The 18,443-nt window shown below is 38.4% G+C and overlaps 1 protein-coding gene across 1 annotated transcript; it reads right to left on the bottom strand.

Annotated features, from left to right (window-relative positions):
* Positions 1-15,979: 15,979 nt before the first annotated feature.
* LOC104232267 (UDP-glycosyltransferase 92A1-like) lies at positions 15,980-18,138 on the bottom strand. The gene is made up of 2 exons (XM_009785421.2): positions 17,011-18,138; positions 15,980-16,592 (listed from the first exon to the last, which is right to left on the bottom strand). The coding sequence occupies exons 1-2, from the start codon at positions 18,064-18,066 to the stop codon at positions 16,116-16,118; spliced, it is 1,533 nt and encodes a 510-aa protein (XP_009783723.1). The 5' UTR covers positions 18,067-18,138; the 3' UTR covers positions 15,980-16,115.
* Positions 18,139-18,443: the final 305 nt, after the last annotated feature.

Genomic DNA, 18,443 nt, shown 5'->3' with positions numbered 1-18,443 from the left:
TCTAGTGATTCTTTGAGTGATCCTGTTTATGTGTCTACGCCAGTGGGTGATTCTATTGTGGTAGATCGAGTCCATCATTCATGTATAGTTATGATTGAAGGTCTTGAGACTCGTGTAGATTTGCTTCTTTTGGACATGGTCCATTTTGATGTCATATTTGGGATGGACTAGTTATCACCTTACCATGCTATCTTAGACTGTCATGCCAAGACTGTGACCTTAGCTTTACCGAGTTTAACTTGTTTAGAGTGGAGAGGGACTCCTAGTCATTCTACCTGTATTGTTATCTCTTATGTGAAGGCTCGTGCGTATTGTCGAGAAGGGGTGTTTGGCCTATTTGGCATATGTTCGTGATTCTAGTGCCGAGGTTCCTTCTATTAATTTTGTGCCCGTTGTTCGTGAGTTTCCTGAGGTATTCCCTTCAGACCTACCGGGTATGCCACCCGACAAGGATATTGACTTTTGCATTAATTTGGCTCCAGGCACTCAGCCCATTTCTATTCCGTCGTATCGTATGGCCCCGCATGAGTTGAAAGAGTTGAAGGAATAGTTGTAAGACTTGCTTGAGAAGGGTTTCATTAGGCCGAGTGTTTCTCCTTGGGGTGCGCCGGTGTTGTTTGTTAAGAAGAAGGACGGCTCGATGAGAATGTGTATTGATTATCGACAGTTGAACAAGGTTACAATCAAGAATAAGTATTCATTGCCGAGGATTGACGATTTGTTCGATCAGCTTCAGGGTGTCAAGATATTCTCGAAGATTGACTTGAGATCTGGCTAGCATCAGTTGAGGATTAGAGCATCTGCTATCCCTAAGACAGCTTTTCGCACTCGGTAGGGGCATTACGAGTTTTTGGTGATGTCATTTGGGTTGACGAATGCCCCAACAGCTTTTATGGATTTGATGAACCGAGTGTTCAGGCCTTACTTGGATTCGTTTGTGATAGTCTTCATTGATGATATTTTGATCTATTCTCGTAGCTGGGAGGAGCATGAGCAGCATCTTAGAGTGGTTCTTCAAACCTTGAAGGATAGTCAGTTATATCTCAAAGTGTGAGTTCTGGTTGAGTTCAGTTGCATTCCTCGGTCATGTTGTATCAACAGAGGGTATTCAGGTTGATCCGAAGAAGATTGAGGCAGTCAGAACTGGCCTAGACCAGCATCAGCTATAGAGATTCAGAGTTTCTTGGGATTGGCAGGTTACTATCGTCGGTTCGTGGAGGGGTTTTCATCTATCGCAACTCCGATGACCAGGTTGACCCAGAAGGGTGCCCAGTTTAGATGGTCGGATGAGTGTGAGGCGAGATTTCAAAAGCTCAAGACAGCTCTGACTACAGCACCGGTGTTGGTATTGCCCACAGGTTCAGGGCCTTATACAGTCTATTGTGATGCATCTCGTATTGGACTTGGTGCAGTGTTGATGCAGGATGTCAAGGTCATTGCCTATGCTTCGCGGCAGTTGAAGATTCATGAGAAGAACTATCTGGTTCATGACTTGGAGTTGGCATCCATTGTTCACGCATTGAAGATTTGGAGGCATTATCTGTGTGACGTGGCATGTGAGGTGTTCACGGATCACAAGAGTTTGCAGTTCTTGTTCAAGCAAAAGGAGTTGAATTTTAGGCAGAGGAGGTGGTTGGAGTTGTTGAAAGATTACGATATCACTATCTTATATCACCCGGGAAAGGCCAATGTGGTGGCCGATTCTTTGAGTAGGAAGTCAGCCAGTATGGGCAGTCTTGCTTATATTCCGGTCTCTGAGAGACCACTTGCTTTGGATGTTCAGGCTTTGGCCAATCAGTTCGTGAGGTTGGATGTTTCTGAGCCCAGTCGTATGTTGGCTTGCACGGTCGCTCGTTCTTATTTATTGGAGCGTATACGTGATTGACAGTATGATGATCCCCATTTGTGTGTCCTTAGAGACGCGGTGCAGCACGGAGGTGCCAAGCAGGTTACCTTAGGTGATGATGGGGTTTTGAGATTGTAGGGTCGAGTTTGTGTGCCAAATGTGGATGGGCTTCGGGAGTTGATTTTAGAGGAGGTCCACAGCTCCCGGTACTCTATTCATTCGGGCGCCGCGAAGATGTATCAGGATTTGCGGCAGCATTATTGGTGGTGGAGAATGAAGAAGGATATCGTTGCATATGTGGCTCGATGTTTGAATTGTCAGCAGGTTAAGTACGAGCATCAAAGGCCCGGTGGTTTGTTTTAGAAGATTGAGATTCCTGAATGGAAGTGGGAGCGTATCACTATGAACTTTGTTGTTGGACTCCCACGGACTCAGAGGAAGTTCGATGCAATGTGGGTTATTGTTGATAGGCTAACCAAGTCAGCGCATTTCATTCCTGTGGCAGTCTCTTATTCTTCCAAGAGGTTAGCTGAGATCTATATCCAGGAGATTGTTCGCCTTCATGGTGTGCCCGAGTCTATTATTTCGGATCGAGGTACGCAGTTTGCCTCCCATTTATGGAGAGAAGTTCAACGAGAGTTGGGCACACGACTTGAGTTGAGCACAGCGTTTCATCCTCAGACAGACATGCAGTCTGAGCGGACCATTCAGATTTTGGAGGATATGCTCCGAGCTTGTGTCATTGACTTTGGAGGCTCGTGGGATCAGTTTTTGCCTTTAGCAGAGTTTTCCTACAACAACAGCTACCAGTTGAGTATTCAGATAGCTCCGTATGAGGCTTTATATGGTAGGCGGTGTCGGTCTCCGGTTGGATGGTTTGAGCCGGGAGAGGCTCGGTTGTTGGGTACGGATATGGTTTAGCATGCCTTGGACAAGGTCAGGATTATTCAGAATAGACTTCATACAGCTCAGTCCAGGCAAAAGAGTTATGCCAACCGCAAGGTTCGTGATTTGGCATTTATGGTCGGTGAGAGGGTATTGCTTCGAGTGTAGCCTATGAAGGGCATGATGCGATTCGGGAAGAAGGGCAAGCTTAGCCCTAGGTTCATTGGCCCGTTTGAGATTCTTGATCGAGTGGGAAAGGTGGCTTATAGACTTGCATTGCCGCCAAGATTGTCAGCCGTGCATCCAGTGTTTCATGTGTCCATGCTTCTGAAATATCATGGCGATTCATCCCACGTGTTAGATTTCAGCACTATCCAGTTGGACAAGGACTTGTCTTATGAGGAGGAGTCGGTAGCTATTCTAGACCGGCAGGTTCATCAGTTGAGATCGAAGAGTTTTCCTTCTGTTCGTGTTCTGTGGAGAGGTTAGCCTCCTGAGGCATCGACCTAGGAATCCGAGTCCGACATGCGGAGCCGTTATCCCCATCTTTTTCCCAAATCAGGTACTTCCTTCTTATGTCATTCGAGGACAAACAGTTGTTTTAGAGGTGGAAAAAGTGATGACCCAAAAGGTCATCACTTGTGTTGCAAGTGAATTCAGTGTTCCGAGACCTAAAAACCTCCTTTTTACCCCACCGTGATTTACGTGCATGGTCCGGACCTATATCCGAAAAGCCTTCTATGTGAAAATATGAGAAATAAAAAAAATCTAGAGTTAAAATTTGATTATGGTTGACTTTGGTCAACATTTCAAGCAAACGGACCCGGATCCGTATTTCGATGATCCCGGGAGGTCCGTAGTAAAATATGGGACTTGGGTGTAAGTCCGGAAATGAATTCTGAGGTCCCAAGCCTTAGAAATCAATTTTTGAAAGAAATTATTTTACTGAATTATCTAAGAAATAAAGCAAAAAATTAATATTTGAAACCATTGTTATCGGGCCCGTATTTTGGTTTCGGAGCCCGGTACAAATTTGTTATAGTATTTGAAAGATAGCTGTGAAAATTTGGTGAAAACGGAGTTTATTTGACGTGAGTTGGACTTCCGGTTGAGGAGTTATGAACTTTGAGAGTTCTTGATGAAAATGTTGATCTTTGATGTTTAATTCATGATTTTACATGTTATTTTGGTGATGTGATCGCACGAGTAGGTCCATATGATGTTTTTGAGTTAGTATGCACATTTGGTTTGGAGTCCGGAGGGCTTGGGGTGAGTTTCAGGTAGGTTCCGGGGTGTCTTAGGCTTAAACACATGGCTATTGGAGGTTCAGAAAACTGCAGCTCTCTGAACCTGCTAGTGCGATCCGCACTGGTTTTGTGATGTCCGCACTGGTGCAGTTGATCTTGTGTGGTCTGCACAGGTTCGCTGGTGACTGTGCAGCCGCAGTTGATTTTGTGCGGTCCTCACAGGTTCACTGGTGGCTGTGCGGCCGCAGTTGATTTTGTGTGGTTCGCACAGGGCATCTGAGAGTAGTATATTTAGACGGGATTTTCAGTTATTTTTTATTTTTCAAAACCCAAAAAGATAAGAGGTGATTTTTCAAATAACCTTTCTTCTCCAAAACAGTGGTAAGTGATTTCTAACTCGTTTTCTTCAATCATTAACATCTTTCCACATGATTTCAACTCAAAATAAATGATTTTCATTGGGGAAATTGGGTGTTTTGGGTAGAACCTAGGTTTTTCAAAAATTGGGGATTTGGACCTCGATTTGAGGTCTGATTTCAAACAAATTATATATTTAGGTTCGTGGGGGAATGGGTAATCGGGTTTTGGTTCGAACCTCGGGTTTTGACCATGTGGGCTCGGGGGAAAATTTTGACTTTTTGGGCAAAACTTTGGAAAACTCATTTTTATGCATTCAAATTGATTCATTTAGCGTTTATTGATGTAATTAAGTATCTTGTGACTAGATATGAGCGAATTGGTGGTTGAATTAATGGGTAAAGCTATAATTGAATCGTGAATTGTGTTCGTGGCATCGAGGTAAGTGTTTGGTCTAACCTTAGCTTGAGGGATTAGGAGTCGAGTCATATTTGTTATGTGGTAATTGTCGAGTACGACGTATAGGCATAGTGACGAGTATCTATACGTTGGTGTCTAGCATGCCCGTGAGTCTTATATTATGATTATCATGACTTCGTTTTATCTTTCATGCCTTGGTAATGGTTTCTACTTGTTGTATAAAGTTTGTGGAAGGAATTGTGACCTACGAACATTCAGGAGCGTTGACTCAAGTTGTATAATGAATTGTGAAAGTATAAGTGATAATTGAACCTCTAGAGCATTGGCTTGAGTTGTGAGGTGAATTGTGAAGCAAAAGTGAGAATGATAAGAGATCATTATGTTGTCACCCTTGCCAGGCTATTATTGATTTATTCGTTATCTCCCTTGCCGGAATATTGAGGTTATTGATGATATTCCCTTGTCGGGATTTATTTGTTGAATTGTTGTTCCCTTGTCGGGATCGTTATTGCAATTTCATTTATTCACTTGCCCTATTATTTGTGATTGTTGTTTGGGTGAGGAAGAGAGTTAAAGCACGAAGGGTGATGTCGTGTATTGTTTGTTTTGTGAGGAAAGAGCGTAAAGCATGAAGGGTGATGCCGTGCACATTTTTATTATATGATTGCTTTGGTGAGAACGAGAGTAAAAGCACGAAGGGTGATGTCGTGCATTTATTGATTTCTGATTCTTTGTTGATATCTGAGTTATGTTGTTTCTTTCATTTATTTGATGTCTTTCTATTCGGAACTGTTATCTCCCCCACAGCATGCTCCCCCTCCCATTTTGTCTGGTTATTTCTGTACTTCTTTTCCGTTGTATATATTTGAACTGCAGAGGTTATTTGGTAGTCTGGTCCTAGCCTCGTCACTACTTCGCTGAGGTTAGGCTAGACGCGTACCAACACATAGGGTCGGTTGTGTTGATACTACACTCTGCACTATGTGAAGATCCCGGAGTAGCTTTTGGACCATAGTGTGGAGGCTACCTTCAGTCCACGCGGATATCAAAGGTAGACCTGCAAGCGTCCGCAGGCCCTGGCGTCTCCCTCTATCCCTATTTCCTGTTTCATTTTCCTTTTATTCAGAAACAGTGTACTGTTAATTCTTCACACTTTGTATGTAGCAATCTTAGACAGTCTGCGACACTGTGACACCGGGTTTTGGGTAATTTAAAGCTTAGGCAGTTGTAATATATACAGATTTCAGCTATTTTAATTTTTATCTTCCGCTTAATTATTTAAAGTTCCGTTGTTTTTGTGTTATCGCCTTATAATTATTTAAAAGAAATAATTGGATGATGAGATAAGTAGTTAAGGATTGGCTTGCCTAGCTCACATTAGTAGGCGTCATCACGACTCCCGAGGGTGAAAAATTCGGGTCGTGACAAATTATTAACATGATTAAGTCATTTAAAAGGTAATTACACTAATTGCTAAATAATAAGTGGAGTATTTTATAATGTAATTACATGAATATCTTCCCCTAAAATGTAAAATTCCATAAATTCAAATTAGGTGTGGATGTGTTAAATGAATATTAATTTGATATTTTATACATGTGAAGACGAAGAGTGAGGTACATAAGATTCGATAAAATCGATTAAGTTTATGGAAGGTCTGTCTTCCAGCATGATTTCGTGAGAATCTGTTTGGAATTTGAGAAAAATTAAAACATGAAAGTTGTATCTCTTTGAAATAAATTTTGAATGATATATTGTGGAGTTCGAATTAATCTTTATGTAAAATGTTATGCGCGTTTTACTAGACAATGAACAGTCTGTGTGCTCAGCTGTGCGCCCGGCTGTTCCCGTGCGCGGCAGCACACTTGTGGAAATGCTAGTGCCCTTTCTGTGTGTTCAGGTGCGCGGTTGGGCTTTCAGCTACGTGGAAGTGCACCCGGAGGGTCATTTTAAAAGCCCTACCTCGTCCCCCACACCCCAAAATACAAAAATTTGCTCTACAAAGGAAAGCTCTCAAGAACCCAACTTCCTCCAAGGTTCCTCCATCATCCAAGGTAAGTTCTAATGATGATTCTAAGTTAATTTCAATTCTCCAACACTTGTTAACATGGGTAAATCTTCAAATTATTAGATATTCGAGTAGATATCATTGTTGAGAAAAGAAACCTTAGAACTCGAACTTAAGAGGATTTAAATTCAAAAAGGTAATATCTTTGCCTTCTAATTGATTATAGCATTGGATTAATGATTATAGACTCTAAGTTCATGAGATATGGGTTGATGGGTTTGATGGAAAAGCATAAACGGTTATAGATTTGAGTTGTTGATTATTGATTAAGGGTTTTGTTTATCTTATGGGTAATGAAAAATGACACTGATTATAGCAATTTGACATTTTAGAATAATCTAGGAGCAAGAGAATGGATTGTTGGATGTAGAAACACCATTAATAAGGGCTATGAAACTTTAAGCCCACCAAATGTTTGATAAAATGTCTAAATGATTAAAATATGAGTACTATTGCTTATATGGAATCCATTTGACTTGTGTTGCTATGGATTAAAGTTGAAATGGTTAATGAACATTGTATTACTCTCAAGAATAGAAAGTTAAGATATGTGAGGCTAACTCTCTATGTTTGGGAATGTTAATGATTCTTCCTACACTATGTTTCTTTTACAGCGTTACTAATTACCTTAGAAATATAGTTAAGCTTAGTTTCTTTAATAGTTGTAGAACTTCTATTCTCTCGCTTTATAATTAGTTCATAACTTCCATTCTGAATGTTATGAGCTTAGTGCGTAATCAATATAGACTTGTGATTGATGCCCATGAGTCTCAGTGTAGATTAATTAGCATGTCATAAACATTTGAAGCTTCAGTTCTCATAATCAATTTATGAATACATATCTCAATCTAGTTCTATTCAGTATTCCAGTATCATGTAACTCAATTTTATTCAGTATTTTAGCATCTTGTATTGCAGTATGATTTTCAGTTCCTTATTTCAAATTCCTAATTATTGAACACCTGTATTTGGGCTTGAGGCTGTTGTTTATGTTCCATGCATCTTTGGGCCTGAGGCCATAGTTATGTATACGTATACTTGGGCTCGGGGTCGCATTGTGCATATATATATATATATATATATATATATATATATATATAGGGACTAAGGTCGCAATTTATTTCTTCAGATAAACAGGTGATTCATTATTCAAAAGATGGAGTATTCATATCCTTACTTCCTTTGTTTAGTTATTAGCTATTAGTTATCAATTCATTTATCAGTTCTCGGTTTAGTCTCAGTTTTAGGATTTACAGTTCTTTCTTTCAGTTTTTTTACATACCAGCGTAATTCAAATGTACTGACGTCCCTTTCGCTCGGGGTTTGCATCTTATGATGCAGATAATAATTTACAGATTGACTATTCAGAGCACTAGGATTCTCGTACCAGCTATTTGGTGAGTCTCAATTCTTTCGGGGCATTATCATTACTTTACAGTCTTTTAATATTTACAGGCATTCAGTGTTCTCAGTACTTCATTAGAAGCTTCATAGACTAGAGTAATAGTGAGGCAGAGTCGAATTTTTATGTTAAGCAATGTAGGCTACAGATATGTTTCAGACATATATTAGTGTTTTCACACTTTGATTGATATCATTCTAACTTTCAGTATATCAGCATGTGTTAGTTCATCTTCCGCATCTAGTATATTATGATATCACATGTTAATTTAGCTAGCTAGTTGGTTTGCTCGGTCATATGTAATTAGGCACCGGGCGGCGCATCACGTCCAGGCCCAGATTCGGGGCGTGACATAAAAATACTATATTTGCATATTTAATATTTGTCTTTACTCTATTATTGTAATAGGAAGATCTTCTCAATTTCTCCTATTGAAAACCATATAATGATAAATTATTAAGTTGACCAGATTCATGTTTATATTACATGAAGGTGGCAGAGATAATGAGGATAATGGTATAGATATTCCAGAAAGCAAAAATGTTAGACAAAACAACTAAAACAAGTAATCTTACACACAATAGCAGTAACTAAGATATCTCGAGTTCGACAGCGAAGTATGGAATGATTGTTGTTGGGAACACTTTACGTACCCCGAATATATTATTTTTGGTGCGAATTCGAATTTAGTTGGGTCACAATATGAGTACCGAACACAGAGTAGAAAATCAAATAAGCCTCTATCATCTATATGCTTTCTTAATTATTTGATTTTCCATCTTGTGTCTAGTACTCGTATTGAGACTCCACTAAATTCGAATTCGCGCCAAAAAATACTATATTCGGGTACGTAAAATGTTCCCAACAACAACAATTACATACTCAATGCTCGATCTCGAGATATCTAGTTAATGCTATTGTGTGTAAGATTACCTTTTTAGTTGTTTTGTTTGGGAATAAATCCCCTACAGAAATAACATTCACGGTAATAAAAGCAGAATAATAATGTAACACCGAGATACGATGAATAGAAGAGCAACGACGACACCAAGATTTTTACATGGAAAACCCTTCTGAATAAGGGGGGAATGCGACCCCGAGAGGAGCAACTAATATCACTATAGCAAGGAATTTTACACTTTTGTAGGCCCGAGTAAAATACTCTAAAGACCACTACAACACTCAAAAGAAATAATACTCTTTTGATATTCCCACCTTACTATAATATCGTTCACACTCTCTATTTTCCTCACAGACTATTTTCTTATACCCTATCTGTGATGCCTCACTCTTTCTTTCTATCTTTGTTGGTGTGTTTGAAAGAAGTGAAAGAGCTCTCCTTTTATAGGAGAAAATACATAGCCTCGAAGAATGCTACAGGAGGAGCTTCAATTCTCCTCCATTCATTTCCAAACTTGGGGCCAAAGTAATCATAGGCACATGCTTATTACAAATGGGATGGACCCCATAATCTCTCCCTCGAGTCCCATTCACCTGAAGGAGGTAACACCGGCGTGTCTAGTTTGAGCGCATGCTGACAAGTTCCTTACATAGCTCAAACTTGTCTCTTGGTACTATCTTGGTCAGCACATCCGAAGGATTCTCACTTGTATGGATCTTATTGACCTGCATAGATCCATCCTCTATCTTTCCTTGAATCCATTGATATCTCACGTCGATATGATTTATCCTTGCATGATACATGGTGGTTTTGTTCAAGTCTATTGCACTTTGACTATCGCAATAGACTATATATTCCTTCTGGTGCAATTCAAGATCTTGCTGAAACCGTTTTAGTCATACCACCTCCTTGCCAGCTTCTGTAGTGGCAATATTTCTGCTTCAGTTGTAGAGAGTGCGACACACTTCTACAACTTCGACTGCCATGATATAGCTCCCTTGAAAATGTGAATAGGTATTCGGTAGTAGATTTATGATTATCAAGATCACCTACCATATCAACATCCGTGTAGCCCTTCAATATTGGACTAGATCCTCCAAAACACAAGCAATCTCATACAGTACCTCTTAGGTACCTGAGAATCCACTTGACTGCTTCCCAATGTTCTTTTTTAGGATTTTCAAGGAACCTGCTAACAATACCAACTACATGAGCAATATCAGGTCTAGTGCATACCATTGCATATATCAAGCTTCCGACTGCTGAAGAATAAGGAACTCTGGCCATGTTCCCTTTCTCCTCCACTATTGTAGGACACATCTTCTTGGTCAACTTTAGATGACCAGCAAGAGGTGTGCTAACTGGTTTAGCACTTTTATGGTGAAACGTTTCAGTACACATTCAATGTACTTCTCCTGAGATAGCCACAACTTTCTGCATGTTCGCTCTCGAACAATCTTCATCCCCAGAATTTGTTGTGATGGGCCCAAGTCCTTCATATCAAATGACTTGGACAAATCTTTCTTCAACTTTGTTGTCAGCTCCTTGTCTTGTCCTACAATCAACATATCATCCACATACAATAACAATATAATAAAGTTGTTATCAGAAAAACTTTTAAAGTATACACATGGATCAGAATAATTCTTTATGTATGTTTGAATTTTCATGAATGAGTCAAACTTCATGTGCCACTGCCTTGGTGCCTGCTTCAACCCATAAAGACTCTTATTCAATTTGTACACCATGTGTTTCTTTCCAGCTACTTCAAATCCTTCTAGCTACTCCATATAAATCTCCATGAAGAAATGCAGTTTTCATATCTAACTGCTCCACTTCAAGATCTAGGCTAGCTGCTAAGCTCAAGATTGTACGAATAGAAGTCATTTTGACAACAAGTGAGAAAATTTCATCAAAATCAATACCTTTTTTCTGTTCGAAAACTTTAACCACCAATCAAGCTTTGAATTTGACTAGCTTGCCATTTCCAACTTTTTTGAGTTTAAAGACCCACTTACATTTGAGTGGTCTTTTACCCTTTGAAAGTTCAACTAGCTTGAACGTGCCATTTTTCTGTAGATATGCCATCTCTTCTTGGATAGCTTTCATCCACTGGTTCTTTTCTGGATGGGGCAACACCTCCTTAAGACTTTCTGGCTCCCCCTCATCATTGATGAGGACATACTCTATGGAAAGTTACCTGCATGATTCTACCCTTAGACTTTCTGATCTCCTTAGAGGTTGAGGTTATTCTTCTTCCTGAGTAGGGTACTCCACTTGCTCAGCATCATCATCAAGTTGCTCCCCCTGATCAATAACCTCATCAGGTTTGTCCCCCTACTCGGCAACCTCGTCGGCCCTACTTTCTGCACTTGTGGGATTGTTAGAAGTAGAAGGAAAGGTAACAAGGTTAGGGATTATACCATTCTTGGCCTTCTATGACTGATTATCTACAGCTCCAACTTCACTTTCTCGGAAGATTACATCTTTGCTTCTGATGACCTTCTTCTTTACAGGATCCCACAATCTGTACCCGAACTCTTCATCTCCATATCCGATGAATATGCAGGGAACTAATTTATCATCCAGCTTTGTTCTCTGCTCCTTTGGTACATGTGCAAAAGCTCTGCAACCGAACACCTTGAGATGTGAGTAGGACACCTCCTTGTTGATCCAAACTCTCTCTGGGATGTCAAACTCCAATAACTGATGGACTCCTATTGATCAGGTAACAGGCTGTCTGAACTGTTTCACCCCAGAATGACTTAGGCAGTTTAGCCATTCTGAGCATGTTTCTCACCTCTTCAACAATGGTGCGGTTCATCCTCTTAGCTACGCCATTGTGCTGTGGGGTTCCAGGAACTGTTTTTTCATGTCCGATCCCATGACTTGAACATTAATCTTCAAATTCCCTTGAAGTATACTCACCTCCATTGTCACTTCGGAGACGTTTTAGCTTTCGACCCGTCTCCCTTTCCACTAGAGCATAAAACTTCTAGAAAACTTGAAACACCAGATCTTTGGTTTTCAAGATATAAGCCCACAATTTACGTGAAGCATCATCAATAAAAGTAACAAAATATTTGTTACCGCTCATCGATTCAATTTCTATTAGACTACAAACATCAGAATATACTAAAACAAGCATATTCAATTTTCTTTCAGATGGTGTCTGAAATGAGACTCTATGATGCTTACCAAATAAACAGTAGTCACAAGGTTTTACTGTTGTACCTTTGGCAAAGGAGATGAGTGATTTCCTGGCAAGAATCTGCAATCTCTTCTTGCTCATATGACCCATTCTTTTGTGCCAAAAATCTGCAAAAATCTCATCTTGTGCCACGTTCAATTCACCTCGGCATATTTCTGTATTTGTCATGTACAACGTACCACGAGCAACTCCTTTTGCAATCATCAATGATCCCTTTGTGAGTCTCTACTTTTGATTTGCAAAATAGTTCTCGTACCCATCTCGGTCCAAAGCGATTCTCGAGATCAAGTTCATCCGCAAATTAGGTACATGTCGCACATCTTTTAGAACCATTGTGCATCCAACATTTGTCTTGATACAAATGTCACCAATCCTCGTAATCTTAGAGTAACTTGTGTTACCATTCTCACAAAGCCGAAATCACCTGTTACATATCTGCAAAAAAAATCTCGTACCTGTGTGGCATGGTAAGATGCTGCTGTGTCAACCACCCATTCCGACTCTGGATCTTCCAAGTGCATGCATTCGTCTTCCTCATTTATGAAGAGAACAACATTACCATTGTTTTGCACTACGGCGGTTGTGTTGTCGTCATTCATCTGGCCATTGGTTTCACCTTTGCCCTTTCTTATATTTGGGCAATCTCTTTTGAAATGACCTGGTTGATTGGAATTGTAGCAATTTCTGACTTTTGATTTGTATCGGTTCTTGGACTTCCCACGACCTCGAGATCTACCATAGTTGCTCGAACTCCTTTGATAACTCATGTCTCTACCTTCTGTGATGAGAGCATGTCCTTGATTTTCAGGCTTCTTTCTCATATACTCATTGAGTAGAAGAGCCGATATGACGTCTTTCAACTAAATGATAGTCTTACCGTGCAGGATGGTTGTTGCCAAATTATCGTACAAAGATGGCAACGAGTTCAACAACAAGATGACTTTATCTTCTTCCTCGATTTTCACTCCGAGGTTGGTGAGCTGTGTGATGAGTCCGTTAAACACATTTAAATGTGACAAAAAATTCGTACATCACCCATGTGTAGGGCGAATAACTGCTTCTTCATGTACAATTTATTTGTCAGCATTTTGGACATGTATAGGCTTTCCAACCTTGTCCAAATATCACATGCGGTGTCTTTATCAATGATATTATTTACCACATGCAACCTGATTACACTAGCAGCCTTTTCATCCAAGTCAGCACAATCCTCGGCTTTCATGATATCAAGCTTTTTGACAGTATCATCTAGTACCTTGTGCAATCCCTGTTGGATGAGCAAATCCCTCATCCTTCTTTGCCATGTTGAGAAACCACTATCTCCGTTGAATTTTGCTACCTCGTACTTTACTCCGAACCTTTTTTTTCACTGAATATAGTGCTACCGACAGTGAATAGTATTTCTATGAACGAGTAGAACATTCTGATACCAGTTGTTTGGAATAAATCCCCCACAGAAATAATATTTGTGGTAATAAAAGCGGAATAATAATGTAACACCGAGATACGATAATCAACAAGAATAAAAGAGTAACGACGACACCAAAAATTTTACGTGAAAAACCCTTCTAAATAAGGGGAAAAACCACGACCCCAAGAGGAGCAACTGATATCACTATAGAAGGAATTTTACATTTTGTAGGCCCGAGTAAAATATTCTAAAGACCACTACAACACTCAAAAGAAATATTACTCTTTTGATATTCCCACCTCACTATAATATCGATCACACTCTCTATTTTCCTCACAAACTATTTTCTTATACTCTGTTTATGATGTCTCACTCTTTCTTTCTCTTTTTGTTGGTATGTTTGAAAGAAGTGAAAGAGCTCTCCTTCTATAGGAGAAAATAAGTAACCTCCAAAAATGCTACAAGAGGAGCTTCAATTCTCCTCCATTCATTTTCAAACTTGGGGCCAAAGTAATCATAGGCACATGGTTATTACAAATGGGATGAACCCCACATTTTGTTGGACCCGATTAAAGTAGAATTCCTGACAAAAAATACCATATTGGGGGTAACCAAACTGCTTCCAATATGGTAACTTTATATCTAGTGCTCGAACACGAGATTTATAGTTAAAAGATGAAGGTATATTTACCACTCTACCACAATCCTTATCGGTGTCTATAGGCTTTCTGACGCGAGATGCTATAGCTATTGATTCTTGTAGTAAAATAATTAAGGTACTCTGGAGGGCAAACGTAATTAGTTTATTAAAATGTTTGTTTAGAGAAGGCTTTCTGACGCGAGATGCTATAGCTATTGATTCTTGTAGTAAAATAATTAAGGTACTCTGGAGGGCAAACGTAATTAGTTTATTAAAATGTTTGTTTAGAGAAGGTAAACTCATTTTCTATGGCATGATCATGTATACAGTACAGCGATTTCACTTGAGAAAACGACTTGGTGGTAGTCATAATCTTGAAAAGACATTAGAGGCAACCAAATAATGTAAACAAGAGCCAATTTCCAATTAAGAATTTTGTCGTGAGAAGTGAATTAAAAATATTATTAAGGATAAATTAATAATAAAAGTCTTGGTGAAACTGAAAGTGCTTATAAACTAGAAAGTCATAAGTTGGGGTAGCAGTTTATAGTTTATGGTTAAATTTAAGTGTTTATAAACACTTTGCGTGTTTATCAAATGCGTAAATAAGCCAAAATCTATTTATAAGCTAGTTTGACCAGTTTATAGGCTTAGACAAACGCTCTTTTAGTCATATAAACGCATTGCTAAATAATAAATGGAGTATTTGTCCTCTAAAAATACTATATTTCCACACTTAAAGCAGAAGCTAAGAGATATTCCAAGAATAGAAAAAATAACGAAGAGAGGGATATCAGGAGCACCTTTAATTTAAAAACCAATATATTCTTTTGACTTAATTGCATCAGTTAGATCAAGTTGATATAACGTCACACAATTTTAAATTAATTGTTAGTCATTGTCAAGAAATTTAAAAAAAAGACTAATTCACACTAGTCAATGCGTAACTTCTTTAAAAAAATGTATAACTTCATTGAATGAATGAATTAATTAGTGTGTATTATACCTTTCTAGAATCTGCTGATGCTAGAATTTGTAGACCTCCAAATTTTTAAAGAAAGGCAACTATTTAGTCAATGAACTTTATTTTTAGAAACAGGATTCGAATTTGGTTGATTTAATCTAGAGGTAAGTATTATCCGAAATAATTGGGCGTAAAGCGCTCATAGGTGACTTTTTAAGTCCGCCGTCAATCCCAAGGCTCAAACCTGGATAGACGGTGAAAACTGTCTAGTTGGAGTATGGTAGGGGCAGATGAAATTTTCGGTGGAGCGGTGAAATACATAGAGAACGGAAAAAATACAACCGCATAAGTATTTTGTTGGGCCGATACTGACACTGAGAGATGAAAGCTAGGGGAGCAATTGAGATCAAATACCCTAGTAATCCTCCATATATATATATATATATATATATATATATATATATATATTCCCCTTTAATTCTTATTAGCAGAAAAACTCGAAAGTAAATGACCAATTAATCGTCTTGTGCGGAAGCAAACACATTAATTTTTCTAATTAATACCAAACACAATGTAAAAAGTCGAGAAGGGTGAAGAAGGAAGAGAAAAAAACACTAATAAACACAATAAACACAAAGTAGCACATATTTTATTATACTATTTTTTACATAAACACTAGTACACATACATTTTCATCTAATATTTTCTTCTTTTATTTTTGTTTACTTTCTATGACTAGCACCATCTAACTAGAAAAATTATCTTATTGGCTTTTCAACATATTTCCATTAATCCTTGCACCATTTGACATCTTCTTCATATTGTCTTCTTGTCTTATCCTCCCACCATTAGACATTTTCTTCATAGACAAAGCTGCATTTAGAAAATCTTCCATTGCTTTAATAGAAGATCCTTTAAAATCCTCATTATCTATAATAGCATCTCCTATTATTTCTTTAACTTCAATAGCTTTCCTTCTAATTTCTTTCCCTTTATCATTTTCCCCCATAACCAACTCAATCTTTTCCAATATATTCTCATACTTAACTTGAGAATTATTCCCTCTAACCACCTCAACACAAACACCAACATCTTGTTCCAAGAATTTTGAGTTGTAGAATTGCTCTGCTGCTATAGGCCAACCAAGTAGTGGCACTCCATTTCCAAGTGATTCTAACACTGAATTCCATCCACAATGTGTCAAGAACGCTCCAATCGAATTGTGAGCCAAGATTTCAACCTGTCGAGACATGAAATAATTAAGTAAATAAAATCATGCTTATTGGACCATGTTGAGATATGATATAATTAAGTAATTAAAATCATAATAATAACAACAATAACAACATATCCAGTATATTTCCATATGTCGGGTCTGGGTAGGGTAGTATGTACACAGACCTTACCCTTACCTAGTAAAGGTAGAGATCGGTTGTTTCCAATAGACTCTATGTTCAAAAAGATAGGGAGGAGGAGGAGAAGAAGAATACGAAGAAAAAGAAGCACAGGAGGAAAAAGAAGAAAAAGAAAGAAAAGAATAAGTAGTACCAAAATACCAACAACAGGAACATACCATAACTGAAACAAACTAAACAACATGAAAATCGTAAAATTCTAACAATTTAGACTTTTAGATGAGATGGTTATGTAGTTCTGACCTGAGGAGCCCATTTTGGTACTATGAGTCCTCGATTTTGATCGTCGAAAACGCGTTGAACAAACCTCTCAGACAACCATTCCTCAGCTCTAAACTCCATATTAATGTCAAAACCCAAAGGGGGTCTAACAACCCATATAAAATTTACTCCACTAGCATTATCCAATGCTTTTGCTAATTCCATCATTTGTGATGCTGAAATTGTACTTTGTGAGCCAAAAGAAATGTAAAGTACTGACTTTGGTTCTTTTTCATCAAGAAATTTGATGCATTTCTCTGTTTCATCCCTTGTTTCTTTACCAGCTCTTGATTTACTACTTACTGGCCAAGGTATTGGTCCAATGGCCCAAACTGGTAGTTTTAATTTTCGACGAAAATATGTTAACCCAAGCTTGTCTAATTCTTCAACTGTATTGAGAATAATCCCATCAGAGTTCATCCAATTTGTAAGATTTTTCCAGTTGAAATTTGTATATGGATCATTTGAATCAGCTGCTAATAAACTTGGACTCAATTGACTAATTTCAAGATTTCCAGCTTCTTGAAAATCAGGCATAGTAAACTCAAAATTTCTTGTTTTTTTATGTGGCAAATTTAGCCACATAGAATAATAACATGCCAAACCAAAACCACTAGCCCCACTAAAAATAAGATGAAATATTCCAAATTCATGTGCTATATTTGCTGACCAACCAAAAAAAAAGTCTGATATAATACAAAGTGGTTTTTCAATAAGATTAGAAACAAGATTTCTAAATGAAGGTTCAAGACAAGAGGAAATTGTTGTAAAATGTAAAGTAAGGTTATAAGGAAGTGAATCAGTATTTTCAGTATTTGGAGGTAAGCCATGTTGAGAACTATTGAATGGAATTTCAAGAAGAGAAATTGAGGAATTTAAAGGTAGAGATGATTTGAGTTTCTTGATATTGAGTGGTGTGTTTACAAAAATTATGTTGTACTTTTTTTGTTCTAATTTGAAGGCTAAGGTTAAGAAAGGTATAATATGGCCTTGTGCCATGAATGGGAAGAAGAGAATTGTTCCTTTATTCTTCTCCATTGTTTGGCTCTCTGTATTTTTTTAGAAAGAATGCAAAGGAAGAAAGTTGATATAAATAGAGGATATAAATTGTTCCTGTATTCTTCTCCACTGCTTGGTTCTCTCTATTTTAAAGTGATGCAATTATTATTCTCTTTCCTTTGCCGGAGGGAGCCTTAGCGTAACTGGTAAAGTTGTTGTTATGTGACCAAAAGATCACGGGTTCGAGCCGTGGAACGACTGCGTACGATAGACCCTTATGGTCCGACCCTTCCCCGGACCCCGCGCATAGCGGGAACTTAGTGCACCAAACTGCCCTTTTTATAGCCTCTTGCAGAAATACAAGGTAAGGTTGCGTACAATAAACCTTTGTGGTTCGGTCCTTTCCGGATCCCACA

This window comes from Nicotiana sylvestris, chromosome 11 (genome assembly GCF_000393655.2).
Source record: "Nicotiana sylvestris chromosome 11, ASM39365v2, whole genome shotgun sequence".
NCBI lineage: Eukaryota > Viridiplantae > Streptophyta > Magnoliopsida > Solanales > Solanaceae > Nicotiana > Nicotiana sylvestris.
The sequence above is the reverse complement of the archived record's forward strand: the minus strand, read 5'-3'. Positions and strand labels throughout refer to the sequence as shown.

Coding starts and splice junctions, on each gene's coding strand:
- LOC104232267 (XM_009785421.2), bottom strand. CDS start 18,066: ATGGAGAAGAATAAAGGAACAATTCTCTTCTTCCCATTCATGGCACAA. Junction 16,593..17,010: donor TACCAAAATGGGCTCCTCAG/GTCAGAACTACA, acceptor ATGTCTCGACAG/GTTGAAATCTTGGCTCACAA.